The 17,995-nt window shown below is 37.0% G+C and overlaps 1 protein-coding gene across 5 annotated transcripts in view; it reads right to left on the bottom strand.

The window, feature by feature from the left end:
• Positions 1 to 600: 600 nt before the first annotated feature.
• LOC138713032 (uncharacterized) overlaps positions 601 to 17,995 on the bottom strand; it is a 44,061-nt gene continuing 26,666 nt past the window's right edge. For 4 of the 5 annotated variants that reach the window (XM_069844716.1, XM_069844719.1, XM_069844715.1 and 1 more), the window contains exons 4-7: positions 15,999 to 16,134; positions 12,208 to 12,341; positions 6,011 to 6,227; positions 601 to 4,991 (exon numbers count right to left, since the gene is read on the bottom strand). In XM_069844716.1, the coding sequence (XP_069700817.1) occupies positions 4,888 to 4,991; positions 6,011 to 6,227; positions 12,208 to 12,341; positions 15,999 to 16,134 (591 nt within the window). In that variant the 3' untranslated portion in view covers positions 601 to 4,887. Of the gene's footprint in view, positions 5,005 to 6,010; positions 6,228 to 12,207; positions 12,342 to 15,998; positions 16,135 to 17,995 lie in introns of all 5 variants that reach the window. The other variant, XM_069844718.1, reaches the window with a different exon arrangement.

Genomic DNA, 17,995 nt, shown 5'->3' with positions numbered 1-17,995 from the left:
ACTGAATTAGTAGTTAGTAGTACATTATCTGCAGTGCTTGATTCATGTCTCGTTCAAAGCAAATCGTAGGGTCTGAGACCGTCGCTTTCTGGGTTCTATTATTGATGGCAATTACATCGACTCTTCTATGAGAATCATCTCCAGACACACAATGAATCTCCTCATGTACTTCCCATCCTCTGTTTCTTAGCAGGTTGGCAATTGCTGTACGGGCACGATGGTGTCTGTTGTTACGCAGTAGCTCTCCCTTCTTACAGAACCCCAGTACGTGGCCATTGTTTCAGTCTCGCTGCAGCCGGGATGGTGACAACATGTAGTAGTACTGAAGGTTCTGCCAGGGACAGATCTCACTGCGGTGACGTTGCAAGACATCTTGATGGCATTGATGTATTCCGAGGACGAAAGACATTTTTTAGAGTTACTTTGACGAGATAAGAAGAAAAAGCTTCAGAAACATTTCTAAAAGGAAGAGAGAGCTACTTACAATTTTTATGATAAATATTCGTATTAGAGTTGTTAAAAAAAAGCACAGTTTAACAGTTTCCAATTCAGTTTGAAACTGACAGAGTTACTCTGTTTTTCACTCCTTGTATGCATACATTTCCTTTTTAAAATTCAGCAATTTTTTATTATTGTAAATTTTCTTACAAAACAACAATGCAGTTTTATAGTTTTATTCCTACAACAATAACTTCACTTTCTACAATTTAATTCTATTCCCGTCAACAATGGGATTTCCACTCCACACAGTATTCGTTATTGCACTCCACAGACAATGACAATTTACTTGGATTATTGAGAACAACAATGAACTGTTAATTTTAACTAATGTTCACAAAGCACTATTTTCAAATCAGAACTGTCAGTTCTCAGTTCGTTTGCCTTGGCTAGTTCTTCTAGCTCAGTCACTCAAGTTCACAGTATCTCGAACCACAGACCTTCAGAGACAGTCCACTGAACCTCGAACTCAGGTCCCCCAACTGCGGTCCACTGCACTCGAACTCAGGGCTTCAAATGCTCACACAGCTGCGGACACACTCAAGTCGAACTACTGTCTCAAAGCTGGCTTCACTGCTACACAAGACTGGCTGGCTTGCTGTTCACCGACCACAGCACTGCAACTAACTAAACTGCCCTCTAGTTCGCTCGCGTGTCGTAATTTATAACTAAACTACAATGCTAGAAATTTCCACGGGTGTCCAGAGATAGCATTCTCGAATAATCTGGATTCCTCTCCTCTCTGCCGCAGTCGCTCTCTCTCCTCTCCTCTCTCCGCCACGGCACATGCCCCAGGAAGCAGATGCGCGCGCAACCCGCCCGAATCACGGCCGACCTAGCCCTTCCTCCGCCGGTCGTGAGATCGAATCTCACGTGGCCGTCACATTATTATAATTTCATTACAAAGCCATTACTTTCAGTATAATGAGAAAAATTATATTTATTTTCTTTGTGTCATCTATCACAATTGAGGGGTTACGTGGACTAACAGCTTAAGTGCAAAACCATACTTTTGAGTAAACTGAAGTTGAAAATGACGATATTACTTTTTGTGTGTTCCTATGATATTCCATTAAACTTTTAAAATATATATTATCAATACAGCATTCCTTAAACACAAAAATGTAACCAAATAATGGCTATTATTGAACTACAATATTTAAAAAAAATGTTAATAGCAACTTCCTTTTAAGTTGTTAGTCCACAGATCACCAATAAATGGTTTCTATCGGAGAATATTATGTAACATAAGAATACACACACTTCTATTAACTCTATTCTTTCGTACTATACTCTGAAAATAACATATACCAGTACAAAATTAATTAATGATTTCATTATACAAGTTAAATTAAAGACATATTAGTATTTGAACTATGTTTACCTTTGTCCATACATTTCAGTCAATCAATCAATCAATCAATCAATCAATCAATCAATCAATCAATCAATCAATCAATCAATCTTCTTAATGTATTCAGCTGTTTGCTCACAACATAAAGTCCACTATAGTCCACTGTAGTCTATTCAGTTGTTGTTTTTCACGAGAAATGAGGGGTAGTTTGATCGGTGTTCATTATAGATGCCTGTTGCTAGCAGCCAGAGGTACATTTTTGTGATACTAAATAAAAAGTTCTGTGTTTTTAAACTTGAGATTTAATGTACAAAAGAAACATGGTTTTCATTCATCTTCATCGGTGACTTCAGATCCATCATTGCTCTTTTGAATCTGAATAGGCCTGTATCTGTCCAGAATTTCCTGCAGCCACATAGCATTATGTTTTGTCATGAATTTGGACAAGGACATGACATCCGCAATCTTTTCATTCTTTAGTCCAGGTCCAGTGGCCTTCACAAGATTTAAGTTACATTTTTCTGAAACGAAATGATATTTTTTCTGGAAGAGATTGTGGGGTTCTAACACATCAATGTATGACTCAGAGGCTGCGAAACAGCTTGGAGTGTACTTCAGAGTCACATATTTCTGAATCCCAAACACTTTTCCTTTTGCGATAGGTTTCTTGAGAAACAACGACTTAGTCCTGACCAATCTTCAATGATATCTGATGACATCACTGTCGAAAATGGACTTGCTTTGTGCGACACTCAGTCATGATGCTTAGATACTGGCTAGGATGTTCAATGGTTTGAACCCTTTTCAGTACCTGTCCATACATTCCGAAATTCCTGTCGTTTTGATTGTAGAAATGTCCACGAACAGGGAAAATATGACTAATGTTTAGGTTTAAAGACTTCGACAACCAAGCACAAAAGTTGACAACTGTAATGTTTTTGTTTTGGCCACAACACGAATCTGAAAATACTATAACACTTTTCACATTGTGCAACACTTGTAGTTTGTGTAAGAAAGTCATATAGGAAAGAACATACTGAATTTTTTGCCTCGCACTCCAAGAAACAATAAAATTTAGTAAAGGCATCATTATGATAATGGATGTTAAAAACCTACATCCACGTAAGTCGCTTATAGAACTGCACTATTACATTAAGCCTCGGAATAGCCAAATTTTGACTAAAATCAAATTCTAGTACAAGAGTATCAGTATCTTCATTTGCACAATTCTTCACTTTTTCAAGAAATTCCTGTTTAAGACTGTTGTACTTCTGAACGTTTCTAAGATGAATCCCATAGTTGATTTTCCTTGGATCACTGGATTCACGTTAAACATGAGTTCAGTTTCCCTACAGTAGTCACAAATATCGGATCTTGATTTTCTGAAACTGTAACCGCTGTTTTCTCTGAAGAATTGATAAGTTTGATATTTCATTGACAAAGTTTTTTCTTTTTGTTCAAAGTAATATTGCTGGAAGGACTTAAACAAAGTGACAACATTTAAAGTGGGATCATCAAAGTACCGTCTAACAGAACTGCGTCTTGCATAATATGATGTCTTAGAAGGGAATAAACTCCAGTGTACATTTACCATATCCCATATTTCTTGATCGATCTTCCTTGGTCGATTTGTGTGTTTTCCATGGTTTTCAGTTGTAGCAACAGCCCCCACTTTCAAAGCTTGCTGACATGTTTTCATACGGGCTTCTGTAATTTACAACACTTTCAGTAAAAATCCTTTACATACAGTGACATTAATGTCCTCTAATTTCACGTTGTATACAAAATGAATACTCACGATTTCTTCCAGATGTAGGTTTTTTGTGTTTTACCGCTCTTTGAAATGTAACTTTTACCGAAATTACGTTTCTTCTTTGCACTTTCCTTTTTCCAACTACTTTTCCTTATTTTTCTTTTCACACCTCTCGTGGATATAGTACTTCCACACGCACCACCACTTTCTTGTCAGAATCAGTCTCTATTTGTGGTCACACTGAACAGACACAACACAGTCGGGCCGCTAGACACTCGGTAAGAACCAGCTACAGAATGACGGATCTCTCGCATACTCATACAACGCTGCTTCTGCTGCCCTCTAGGAATAAGATAGAGAAACAATATTTTGTTACTATATAAAGCACACAAGAGGGTGTCGGAAAATATGACCTGTATAACCCCTCAATTATTTTATTTTTGGTGAACTATTTTTAGCACATTTTATAAAACCTGGTGCTTGACACTGTTCAGTAATTGACTTGTGATAATTATATTCAGATGCTCTAGAATTCCTTTCACAAGGTCAAATTGCTGAACATTCTTTCTGGGGAGGACTTACACTATTCTGGTACCCAAGATCTTTACAGCCTCCCCCTGTCTTGGAAAATAAATATGGGCACCCTGGAATGATTACCAAAAATACACATTATGACGTAAATGGTGAGACTTTTCATGCCGTCATGACTACAGGAACAAATGCAGTAAATTTGTTTGATTTAGACTTCTGACATATTTAATATCAAACGTGTTATTTATTTTTGTGAAAATTACTTATTTACAAGTCAAATGATGATTTTAAGTACGACACTTGTTTATTAGCTTCTATAAATGGTAAGATATTGTAAAATCCATTGCTGTGTTATGCACGCACACATAACTTACATGTAATAAAGAATAACAAACGTTTAAACAAATTCTAAGTGTTTGAAAAAGTGATAACTTTAGTTGAAGTGTTTATTTAGGTTTCAAATTGGAATATAGACACTACAGTTGGTCCAGTTCTGTTTGTGTAGCTTAAAGTATTTGCCATAGCTCGCAGCTTGAAATGTTGTTGTTGTTTTCTAATGCCAGGCGTTTGACAATGAAGTCATTTGACCTCTTGCACTCCAATATTTTTCAAAGATATTATCATGGTCAGCCACTGAAGCACAGATTTGCAGCTTGAAATGTAGAAATATATTAAGTTCACAAGATTGAAACTTTTCCTTCAACTCTTTAACAAATCCTCTTTGCACTCCACTATATGTTTACACACGCCACTACTCCCAAAATGCACATATTCTCTGTTGACTAGTTACAGCAATCAGCCTCGAACACAGCACTGTGCAGAGAAGTGTTCCCACCAACACGCGCCTCTTGGAGCCTGCAACAGAACACTGCAGTGTGTTATAACAATGTTGTGTCATCATTAGACAGCGGAATTTGGGCAGAAACCTACTTTTTCCTTGATACATACAGATTTGAGATTTAACATTTACATCTTTCACGGAAATATAGGTATAAATAAAGGAGTTTTATAGTGTCTAAAATGCCTATTTCGACGTTAGTACCTATTTTTAAGTTTTTTTTTTTTTTTTTTTTTAAATTTTTGCATTATTTTCGTAACTCTCTATCGTTTTTCTTAACACTCTGTACTGTTTATGTTCCAAGACGGATAACAAGAACTCTTCCTAGCAGTGAACAGCACAATAGAAAAGTACCTCCAGGCCACCCCTTCTCATTCTTACAATCTTTCAATCCTAAAATTCCAACTTTCAGTCGGCCTGGGTAGCATAGTCGGTATAGCGCTGGCCTTCTGTGCTCGAGGTTGTGGGTTCGATCACAGCCCAGGACAATGACGTTTAAGTGTGCTTAAATGCGACAGGCTCATTTCAGTAGATATACTGGCATGTAAATGAACTCCTGCGGGACAAATTATTATTATTAATATTATTATTATTATTATTTATTTATTTATTTATTATATCTTCCTCTGTCTGTCAGCAATTTAACACAAACTCGCTGGGTTGCACCCGAATAAGCATTCTCTTACATTCCAAGACAGATAACAATCCCTTCCTTTTTTCTCATCATTTGTAAGTACAGCAGTGAGCGACACAATAGCCACAATAGATGCTGATCACCTACTGTGAAGCAAACTATGGAAATGTGATTGATGAATGAAAAACACTCTTATATTAGTGACATTCTTTAACAAAAAAAAAAAAAAGATTTTTTTTTTATTTTATAGAGCCTAAATAAAGGAGTTTAAGAGCCTATTTTAGGCGCCTAAAATGCCACTTTTTAAAGCCTAAAATTCTGCTCATTATTACTACGTAATTTTCCCTACTGTAATTCCTTGCTATTTGCTATTTTAATGCCAATGCCGTGAACTGTACAGACCTGTGCTCCTGAGGTTTTTCACGTGTTTGGCTCCCAGCACAGAGGGTTTTCCCTCCTCCAGCCAGATGGCAGCACTGCCACTGCTGATGTTGTAGAGCCCCTTGACAGAGGCCACGCACTTGAGGCGCAGCTCTCTCTGTGGCGAGAAGTCTGCTTGGCGCAGCCGTGTTTGCAACATGGCACCCCCTCCCCATGACGTCACAAACTGTGGGGGTACCTGCACACCGAGACAGAACTTTTGAAATACTGGAAACACAGGTTTCCAAAGTTGGAGATATTTCTGCTTAGTAATTTGGGTTGCCATACATCAGCGTTTTCCTCTTTTTTAGGGTTAAATGTTCCATCCGAGTGGGTTTTTAGATTTTGGCTAATTGTCCTGGTTTTTAGGTTAAGTTTAAAATACGATGTTACTAGTGAAGGAAAAGTCTCAAACATTTATATCAGTTACTTTGTTGTAACTGGGAATCTTCTGATCGTAACAGTTAAGTAACACTTTAAATGCTGTTGTGAAGTTCCCTTTCTGTACTCTTTGACCGCGATATCGCTATTTTATTTTTGTAATGTTTGGCAGCTTGCGTCTTTTGTTTAAAACTGTTGCCACTAGGTGAGAATGCTATATGTCGTCTTCCCGTTACTACGCAGTTATTTAGTAAGTCTATGGGTTATTATTGCTTGCCGGCTGCCACCTTTGATAACGGTTTTTTGTTGTGCTTTGCATGCTTGTAGTTTGTACGAGAACAAATGCCGAAAAGAAAGTGTAAATTTTCTGCCGAGTTATGGAAGAAGTATCCTTGTTTTCATAGAGGTAGAGATGATTTGCAAGGTGAATGAATGATATGTAAAGCCAGTACATTTGTTTCAATGTCGAATAAAGGAGGACTTGACTTGCAAGCACATCTTAATTGTGAAAAACACAAAAGACCAGCTTGAGGAGAAAGTTCTTCTACAAAATAAACTGACTTCTTTGTAAAACCTGGCAGCAAATTGAAAGACGAAGTAGCCACAGCAGAAGGAACTTAAGACATTACAAGATTCAGATATTGCGAAGAAGTTTATTGTGGTAAAACGAAGATAGAGGCAATTATAAACTCTGTTTTGGCATCCGATTCTTTGGGAAATATTTAAAGACCATTGAAGAAAATGAAATACTTTATTGTGGAGTTTCCACTTATGGTTCGATAAAGCTCTTTTAAATAGTTATCCAGTATTTTGACTGAAAGAATGGTGATTTGCAGTCCAAAATAATTGAATTGAAAAGTCAATGCAGTGAGACTACAAATACAATATTGTCATATGTGAACGAAACTCTGGAAAGTAAAGGAATGGTAAAGAAATGCATAGCATTCACCGATGGTAACTGTAACACGATGTTTGGAGGGATAGGACAGGATTAAGAAGGAAGAAAAGTTTTTGCGAAGTTGAAGAAAGAATTACTGGTACACAACAAAACTTTAATTGGTGTGGTATATCCAGCACAAATTTTGAATAACTGTGTTCCATCAAGCAGCAGGCACTCTGAAAGTTGGTGTTGAAAGTAATTTCACATCTATACAGTGCAAACGGAGCAGTTAAAACAGTATTGCGAATTTGTAGACATTGAGTACATTATCTCATAGCAAGTTAAGGTGGTTGTCATTATTTCCAGGCCTCTGTCGACTCATTCATATTCTTCAGCTCTCAGAGCATTTTTCTCTCACTCAGTAAGCCACCAAATGTGTTAAAAGCTCTTTGAAGACGAGTTTAGTGAATTATATTTATTTCATTTGAATCTTTTATGAGTAAGCTGCGGATTTATATACACTAAAAATCTTGAAAATTTGCATGCAAATATGCTCAAAAAATTAAGAATATGCAGTCAAAAGCACTTTATTTTACAACAATAAGTTTCATCCATATATTGGAGGATGTAAATTTGCATTAACATTAAACTTCGTTGCTAATTGGTATTATTTCTCCAAATTTTTAGATGTAAATCTCTTTCGGTTATCAGCAAGTATGTTGTTATAAACAGAGAATGTTCTTTCAACTTCACATGAAGTTAGGGGACAATACTGAAAAGCTGCTATTTCTTTAGATGTGTAATTCTGAACAGTCTGGGGCTCACCTTGTAGAATTCCACTAATCTTTTTCACCGTTTCCAAACCTGGATTTCGTTCCTCAGTTTTCTTCATCTTCTCTGTTAGAATTCTCCCCAGTGACCCTGGTAATTTGTTGAAAGATGTTGTGACAGTGTTCAACAAACTCACTGCAGTAGTCAGCTGAAGACCACGTTCCTCAAGTTTGGTCGTTGTTTCAGGAAGTGTCTTGATGTGTGCACCTATGTACGAAAGTTCACTTTGAATTCCTACATCATCTGCTGCCAATATTGCTGAATTAATACAGGCTGCATCTTCTGGATTTAGTAAATGAAGCACCTAAGAACAAACATATAATTAATTATGAAGAAAATAAGGACCATTGTAGGCCTGCCTTCTAGTATTAAAATCTAGTATTTCAATATATTCAAGAAATTTATTATTGAAATTCAATAAAAATAAATTGCTGTTTATCTAGTAAACAAGGAAAATGTAAACTAAATACAGTGTAGTGCATAAAAACCCTCACTATTTAGTTTGTGGGTAAACTTCGGGGCTTATACCGCGTTGTCTTGGTGTTGGTGGCTGATGTTTCGACCGCTGTGTTGTGGTCATCTTCAGAGCTGAGCAAGTTGGATAAAGAAATAGTGTGCGAGCTAGTATATATGTAGGAGTCTCAATGAGGGGAGGACTTTCGGTGATAGGTCGTAGGTTCTCGTGGTATAAGCCCCGAAGTTTATCCAGAGACCATGTACACCAGCCGCAGAAGCCTACGCAAACCCTTACTATTTAGTTCATTTATATAATTTATCTATTTAAATTATAGAAATGTATTTACAATGAAACTTGGATCTATGCATCAATGAAAAACACAAATATTTAAACTTAAATTAGATAACTGGAAGACCCAAAAATAGGTGGCACGAGACCGTAACAGACCCACAAGGGTCTAATACATGATGGCGAATGATGATGATATCAGATAACTCAGAATACCAGCCTTCTTAATATCTCCAATATGTGAACAGCAGTAGAGTGCAGCATTGATCCAGGTTCCCATCTAGTTAATACAGGCTCTGCTGGAAGAGGAATTTCTGTTAGTTCTTCTTTGAATAGTGCAGCCCTTTCCGGAGCCTTTACAAACACCTTTTTAACCGAAGAAATCAAATTGTTAGCCTTAGGATGCTGTGAACGAATCTCTTCAGCACCACGATGTAGGCCGTGGACAATGCAAGTAATGTGGTAGAAAACTTGAAGTGCCCCCGCTGCTTTCAGCATATATACTGCACTGTCAGTTATGAATGCCAAGAATCTCTCTTCATCTACTTTGGTTGGCAGAGTAAACTTAGAAACAAATTAAAATTTACACTCAAGTCATTCTCTGATATCTCTATTTTTTCAGTCATTTTCAGGTTAATATACTTATGCAATGCATCTCTCACTGTCCTGGCAATGGTAGCATGATTGGTTTTTTCTGAGACAGTGCACATAATCGGATGAGGAGATCCAGCGTCTATGGAGTTCATTTTCCCCACAACTATATTAGGTACATACCTCCCACAGGAATCTGTAGTTTCATCCACGGAAACGCAAATAAGTGAATCTCCTATGTCGTTTCTAATTTCTTGGAGGACCTAGAATATAATTAATTTTTTATAGTTATGAAAACTATTCTAAAGTACACATCAATTACACAAATGTATTAAGCAATTAACTTTAATAAACATTATTAAATAACTGAACTTACTTTTTCATGCAGTGAATCCAAGTAATTCTTTCTCAATGTGGACTCGCCAGGAATTTGCCTTTTAGTGCATTTCTGCAAAACTCCGCGAAGTAATGGATTGTGCAGCTTCCTCCAAGGCATATTAGCTGCTAGGGCTTCACAGAGGTTCGCACTAAATGTATCCTTTTCATTTTGTTTTGGATTCAAATTAAGCAAAGGCTGATAATTATTTTTCGTTGGATTTTTTATGTGAGATGCAGTCTGCAAATGCAGACTTGGAACTTTTTTGTGCAGTTCACCTATTAATTAAAACATTATTAGACTTTAAAATACGCAACTGTTTGTAATATAATGTGTCTTTGTAAATAAAATAACTAAAAGTGTTTGTGGATAAATATTTTTAAAAAGTGCAAAAGCTTACTTTCTTCGAACAAACTTGACAAAATATAAGTTTTCCATCTGATATTAAAGTCTTCTCTCCATCAATCCAGCTTTTCAGAAGAGTACTACTTGAACTTTTGTCTTTAGGCATAACGAATATTACAACAAACCACCATGAAACACACAAACCGAATAAATGCATGGAACGTTGGCAGTCAGTTTTAATTTTGCTGTTCAAATATAAACCTAGGATTTTTAGCTGCTCATGTTTTTCTGAATGGCAGGTTGCTGATTTTGGTCTGCCCCGGGTATTTTATTTCCCTGGTACCCACCATATCTGGCAAGTGTTCCCCGATCCGCCACCTGGGGAGGCGCCCGATGGGAGATTAGCAACTCCAACAATAAAATCATGTAATGAATTCACATATTTAGGAGCAAAGTTTGATAATACAGGAAGATATGAAAATATGATAAATTCAAGAATAATTAACGCCGGGAAAGTTACAGGAACACTAAATTCTATTCTATGGCAGAAGAATATTAGGACAAAAACAAAAATGATATATGAATCCATAGTTAAAAGCACATTACTCTACGGATGTGAAGTTTGGCAGATACCTGAGCATATGAAAAATAAGCTTCTATCTACTGAAATGGATTTTCTGAGAAGATCGGCCATGAAGTCAAGACTAGATAGGGTCAAGAACGAAGATATTAGAAGACTTGTGCATAGAAAAAACAGTCATTGAAGAAATACAAAGAAGAGAATTAATTTGGTACAGACATGTTCAGTGGATGGAAAACGAAAGACTGCCGAAAACTATCGTGAAATGGATTCCAAATGGGAGAAGAAGAAGAAGAAGAAGAAGAAGAAGAAGAAGAAGAGGGCGACCGCGAGATACATGGTTAAAGGAGTTAAAATGCTATGTCACAGAGAGAGTTACAAGATGGTGATTGGGAGGACAGAAGGAGATGGGAACTGGGATCCGGAAGGCGACCCTTCTCGCTGTGAAGCCGGATATATATATATATATATATATATATATAAAATATAAACCAATTCATTCTATTTTCTGAAAGGGAATACTGTCAGGCCGCGATGGTTTTTAAAGAGGCAAAAAAAAAAAAAAAAAAAAAAAACGAGTGTGCGACGTGCTGCTTAACAATGTAGTCTGTGCTAGTGAAGTAGACATAGTCGGGTGAGATGTTTTCTCGCAGTTTAAATATATGCTCTAAAAGTATAAACATGCCATAATGTTACAGATATGCTCAAATATGCACAATAAAATTCTGCATACTAATTCCAAACAACGAGAAACATGTTTATGTTTTGTCTGCATATCGTCAACATGCAAATATGCAAAATCCGCAACCTACTTATGAGTGAGTTTCACTCGTATATTTCAGAACTTGAAGGGGGAAATGCTTCAGTTGTGGAGGTTCTGAAAATCCGCATTTGTGTTCAGGACATGATCATTGAACATGAGAGCAACAACTTTATGTCTCTCAAAGTTAAGAGCCTTCTAGAAGAAAAGCGTAAGGAGGGTCTTGGTGCCAAGTTTTTTTTTTTTTTTTTTTGTGCAAAGTGCTGAAGTAGAAGGTGTCTTGAAAATTGGTTGGAGCCTATGAAAGAGATATTGTGCTTCATTTGAATGTAGAATGTGAACCTCCTTACTACTTAATTGTTAATATAGAATGTGAACTGGCTTACCACTTGATTGTTAATGTAGAATGTGAGCTGGCTTACCACTTTATCGTTAATGTAGAATGTGAGCTGGCTTACCACTTGATTGTTAATGTAGAACGTGAGCTGACTTACCACTTGATTGTTAATGTAGAATGTGAGCTGGCTTACCACTGAGCTGGCTTACCACTTGATTGTTAATGTAGAACGTGAGCTGACTTACCACTTGATTGTTAATGTAGAACGTGAGCTGGCTTACCACTTGATTGTTAATGTAGAATGTGAGCTGGCTTACCACTTGATTGTTAATGTAGAACGTGAGCTGACTTACCACTTGATTGTTAATGTAGAATGTGAGAGTGGGTGGTGACTTGGAAGACTGGGTCGTACAGTTCACTGACAGCAGCTCACCTTCCCTGTAGCTCGTGCTCATCAGAGTCATGATCGGTCGTGTATCAGGGAAGTCTAACACATAAAATTCATTGTTACATCTTCGGTTTCATTTTAATAAACTTTCATATTATGCAGAATATAGTGTAAGAAAAAGTCCAGTTTCAAATATTGACTGAAATACCACGTTATCATAGTTACTTATGGTTTTTAAGGAACCCACATGTTCATTGCCGTCCTCACATGAGCCCGCCATCAGTTCCTATCCTTAGCAAGATTAATCCAGTCTCTATCATCATATCCCACTTTCCTCCAATCCATATGCTCATTTCGGGTATATATTCATATGTATCATTTCAAATGTAAATTGTGAATAAATTTGAATTTGAATTTAGGGGAAAAAAAAAAAATGTTTGAGATGGTCAGGACATATAGCACATATGAGCTAATCCAAAAATGCATATAGAGTGTTATTTGGGAGGCCGAGACGTAGATGGGAGGATAATATTAGAATGGAGCGTTTCTGTGAGTCTAACCTCTTACAGTAATGTGATGTGTTGCACCTATCTTTTTTAAGGTATTGTATCACTCAATGTGGGAGCTGCCACAGACGTTGCAGAAGATCAGAAACACACTGACAGTGCCAGAACTTTCAAATTGGGAGGTGCTAGGATAGGCGCACCAAAAAACAAGGGGACAATGTAGATGAAAAAATGCACATTACATATAAATAAACAAATATTCACATGGAGACATAACAGTTTCAATTGTATTGTACTGCACGACCAAGCGACCTGTAGCATTCGAGGCTTTAGATGAGATAAATATATACTGGAGCATGTACTGTATATTTTGCTGCATATATCACAGTGCAGGTTTAGGAATACTTCATCATGGCCTCTTTGACTGTTAAACTGTAAGAATGTAGGACGGACTGCTACTGGCCTATAAATAAAACTCATAAAAAATTCGACTTATAATTTCAAACTAAACAATGAAAGATTACCTCTGATTGAGGTTCTGACTGATATGGACGTCTATTATCTCGCTTGACGATATGCCTTGTTGGTAGATCCCAACCAGTCTTCATACAGTGAAAGAGAGTATTTGTCTCTGGCATAGAAATGTCGAATTGCAATAATAAAAACTCACGCAATACCTTTTAACTATAACGTTCTTTATATTGAATTGAATCAAAGAAGTCCTTAATAGAGACCTAAGTACTCTTGGAAAGTTCATTACGGAATCATTATTACGCACTGCTTTAAGTAATCACTTCGTGAAATTGATGACCAGTACATAATATGATATTCATTTTCATGTTGAGGGGCTTAAGAGTGGCTTCAAATCAATTTTGGGTCAGGTCCTGCCCACCAAAGCTCCCCTGCTGGCACGTCCCTGCTTGGCTTCTCCCACTACCTTAGTTGCTGTTGTATGTAGGTACTCATGCTGACTGTTCTGTTTACAATACCACTTCCCCGTCTCTGACGAAGATGCTGGATTTTGAAGTTAAAAGCTTTCAAGGTAGTACTGGTAATAGTTGGAATTTTAATGCCTACCCAATTTTTATTTATTTGTTTCATATTTAAGGATTACTCTTCTGTTATGATGTAAGTACGTATTTAACAGTTTATTTATGAAACGTAATACTCATAATGATAATAATTACACAACATTATAATGTACTGTAACTTGAGAAAACACGACATTTTGTCCCATAAAGTAATATTAATAGAGTACTTTACAAATACATAGCTAATATTAACAATTTAATGGACGATGTGCTTTCTATTACGTCAGTTAAGGCCACGATATATATCGCGACATATAATATGATAGTTCAATATATATAATATACTAATAACGAAAGTCTGGTCGACAATTGGTTAACATATTATATGTCGGCATCAGACAGGTCAAACAGCAAATCAGAGGCCCCTCTAGAACTCATGGAAGAGGAAGGTTTACCCTCATCAACAAAGCACAAAACAACACTTACATCTCCCACAACAGCTCTAGTACCATAGACCTTGTATTCCATCGCGAAAACGAGATAAAATGCCAAAGCATAACAACCACCAGAGTATCAGCAAGCATCCCCTTATGGAACATCTCCCGGTAAGGGCAGAATTCCAGATAACATCAATAAAGAGAGACAAGCAAAATGAACAGCGATGGAACCCAAGAAAAATCATCCCCGAACTACTAGTACAGAACATGAACGAAGAAGAAATACTGAACACAATAGAAAGAGGCAACATAGAGAAACTAACTAAATCCTTGATGCAGTCAGCTGACAAAGAGGAAAAGCAAACCTTGGTTTAACAGAGAATGACACACAACACGGAATTTGGTCCTTGAAAAGCTGAACGAGATGAAAAAGACACAAACGACGAAAACCTAAGACTCAGCTATGTGCATACAAAGACAAAATATAACTCGCTCCTGAAAGCAAAGCAGCAAGAATACACCCAGATCAATGAAGAAGAATTACTATGAGAAGCAGAAATAAAACCCTATAGAGTCCTGGAACCACGGAGAACCAAGTATCGCAATAACAGTATGAGAGAGATTTCGCAAATCTATTCCAAAAGAACAACTCGCACTATCACATCGAAGGACGTAACTCCTTAACTGAAAACGAAAGAATTACAGAAGATGACGTATGGCAGGCGATCGAAAGAAGCGAACCCCGCAAGGCAGCCGGACAGACTATCTGGAACGAACTGCTGAAAGGAGCAGTGATATATATCGGGAAGATCTGGGCAGCATATACAACAAGTGCCTAGAAACCTCGGAGATATGGAGAGAATCAACAGTCGAAAAGGAAAAGGATCGCAGAACACACCGGAATCCTACAGAGGGATTGCATTGGAATGTGCACCATTCGAGATAATGAACAACATCATACTTTAAAAAATCCATGACGGCATAATGGCGGTGATACCCTTAGAACAACACGACTTCATCCCCGGAAGAAGCAGCGGGACATGTACTCCAAGTTATAAGTGCAGCCCTGTCCAAACCCAAAGCCACGCATATGCAGCTTTCGTTGACTACAAGCAAGCTTTTGAGTAAAATCCTGGAAAAACTACAACCAGTACTTGGTGCAGAAAGTCAGATCTTCAAGCTCATAGCAAGCATCTTCCATGAAAACACAATCAGAATTTACGATAGACTAATGCATTCCAAAGGAATCCAGCAAACAGAGTCCTGCAGGGCGTGATACAAAGAATACAAACAGAAGAAGTGAGGATGTGGCTATAATCCAATGACATGATCCTGACATCGGAAAGGAGAGAACCCCTGCAAGAAGCCATTAACAAACTGGAAGAGTGGTTCCAGGAAAATGACCTGGATATAAACAGGGACAAGACGAAAGTAATGAAATTCAGAAAAGGAGGACCCTTGGCAAACAGCGATAGATTCACTTGCGGAGAACTAGAACTGGAAATAGTCAAATTCCTAGGACTTACACTGCAAGTGACAGCACATCGAAGACAGAGCAGTAAGAGCAATGAAAGCGACCTTCAAGATAAAGCAGGGCTATTCAATTTCGAATTGAACATGGACGGAAAATAGCGACAAATTTTTTCTACAGCCCTTCGTGGACTGCCAGCTGTACTTCCCTCTCGAAAGTTGGCATGCCATTGAATCTGCCTTTCCCTCTCTGTGTCGATATAAATTTCACTATTAAGTGTGGTGTGACCCGTAGTTTTGGAGATAGCTCACCCAGCACTGTGAGATCATCTTCCACGCATTTGGTACTGAAGAGGGGAGCATCAGCTGAGACCTCACAGCGGAATTTTCCAGACAAGTGTAGTGGGATGTTCTTCAGAGACACCTGGTTCGCATTCGAGGCAGACAGCTGCAAAAACGTTTATCACATTTAGTGTTCGTGGCATTGGCTCTATTATGATAGTGTTAAACACTAGGCAGGGCAGGGAAGGAGACTTAATACTTTAGTTTTCACCTAATATCAACAAGAAAGTAATATACTAATAAACACAAAACTTATATGTACAGTTTTCGAAGCAGTATTATGGAAAAAAAATATTCTTCGTTCAGTTGCTTGCACGTGTGTGTTCTGACAACTGAGATTTGTTAGTCTGCCAGAAGCTCCAACGAATGTTTTTTTTATACATATTGGCGTTTAAATTCAATGTTCAGACACAGGAATCTAAATTTGGTATCGTCGGTATTTTGGGTTGAGCATGAATGGTGGCCCTGTTTGGCTGCAAGGGAACACAATTTCACTTGTCATGGCCATCTGTGCCACTTCGACCATGGCCAATTGCATCACGGACTTGGCAACAGTTTGCATTCTATGAAGAATTGCTGACAGTGGGTGAATTTTTTACTGTTACGGTTGGTTACATTTGATGCTTGGAAGATAAATGAAATTATTCAAAATGTTCAGGAGAAAGAGGTTGAGTGTTGTTTTGTGTGTCGTAGCTTTAATATACGTATTTGTAAAAGATGGCACCTATCGTAATAGTGGCTAAGAGAAACTTCACTATGTTACTTATGGGTATTGATGGACACAACTGCAAGTGTACTACGAGGACACATGTTTGTATAGTTGTGCACCTGCTGATAGCAAAATTGCTATAGTGCATGTTCATTCCATTAAATAAAGGACTTAAACTTCTGTTTTAATAGTTCAAAGGGATCCTTTTGGCAAAAAATACTGTGAATTATTATTGAAGTAAAATGTGATTTATATAAGCATTGTCTCTTATTTTTGTAATTCCATGAAGAAAATAGCTAATAGGAAAGCAAATTTAATAATGATTGTATATTGTTCCTGTATTTCTGCCACTTTTAAATTTGCTGTTGTTCTAATACTGGTTGAGTGGAAGAGAAGAGTTTATGGCCTTAACTCTGCCAATAGAAGTAAATCTACTAACTAAATAAATATGATATTTGAAAATTAAAAAAATTAAATTCAGGCTAAATTGATTCAAAATTGAGACATTTAACATTCTTTGAAAGAATAAATATCGGCATTCTTTATTTCCACTTCTCTAGTTTCTACATTAATAACATGCGGTAGTGAACAGCTAATTGCTTTGTAAAATATACTACATGTTACATTTTAAAATTATTTTTAATAATAATCGTAATTGAAGAAATGAGCGTCAGTTGGGTTGAATGATGACGATATTATAACAGGAAAAGAAAATTAGTGTAAAATAAATTCGCCGACTTTCGAAAGAAATGTGGTACGAATTTTTTTCATCATGGCATTTTTGTCATGCAACACTTTGTCATGTTTTACAATTTCATCATGCGACACTTCATCACATGAAACATTTTTCCACTCATCATTTTCCCGAGTTTGAGGTGTCTCTTGTTTCTTGTCTTTGCTAATACTACTGTAAATATATTTAATTAGGGTAAGAGTGCAATTAAATTCTATAATATTGAGTTTATATTTTGCATATTTCAGTTTAAATTACTGAAAAACTAGAAACAAATGATGGAAGGCTTAGTGACTCTGTAATATGGGGAGCAGATAAGAATATAAAATGTGCTTCAGGAATGGTTGAGGATAAAGTTTGGAACGAAAGCCGAATGTGTTAGGAAAAAATTGAGGATTTTCCATATTGAACATTCTGAAAGACGTGATAGATCTTGATTTTAAATACTAAAATTGATATTTTTAGATTATAGGACGTATTTCTGGCCTCTTTTAGGATCTAAAACTCCAAAGTCTAATAATCATG

The sequence above is a fragment of the Periplaneta americana genome, chromosome 14 (genome assembly GCF_040183065.1).
Source record: "Periplaneta americana isolate PAMFEO1 chromosome 14, P.americana_PAMFEO1_priV1, whole genome shotgun sequence".
Lineage (NCBI taxonomy): Eukaryota > Metazoa > Arthropoda > Insecta > Blattodea > Blattidae > Periplaneta > Periplaneta americana.
Note: the sequence above shows the minus strand (reverse complement) of the source record. Positions and strands in the feature narration are given on the sequence as shown.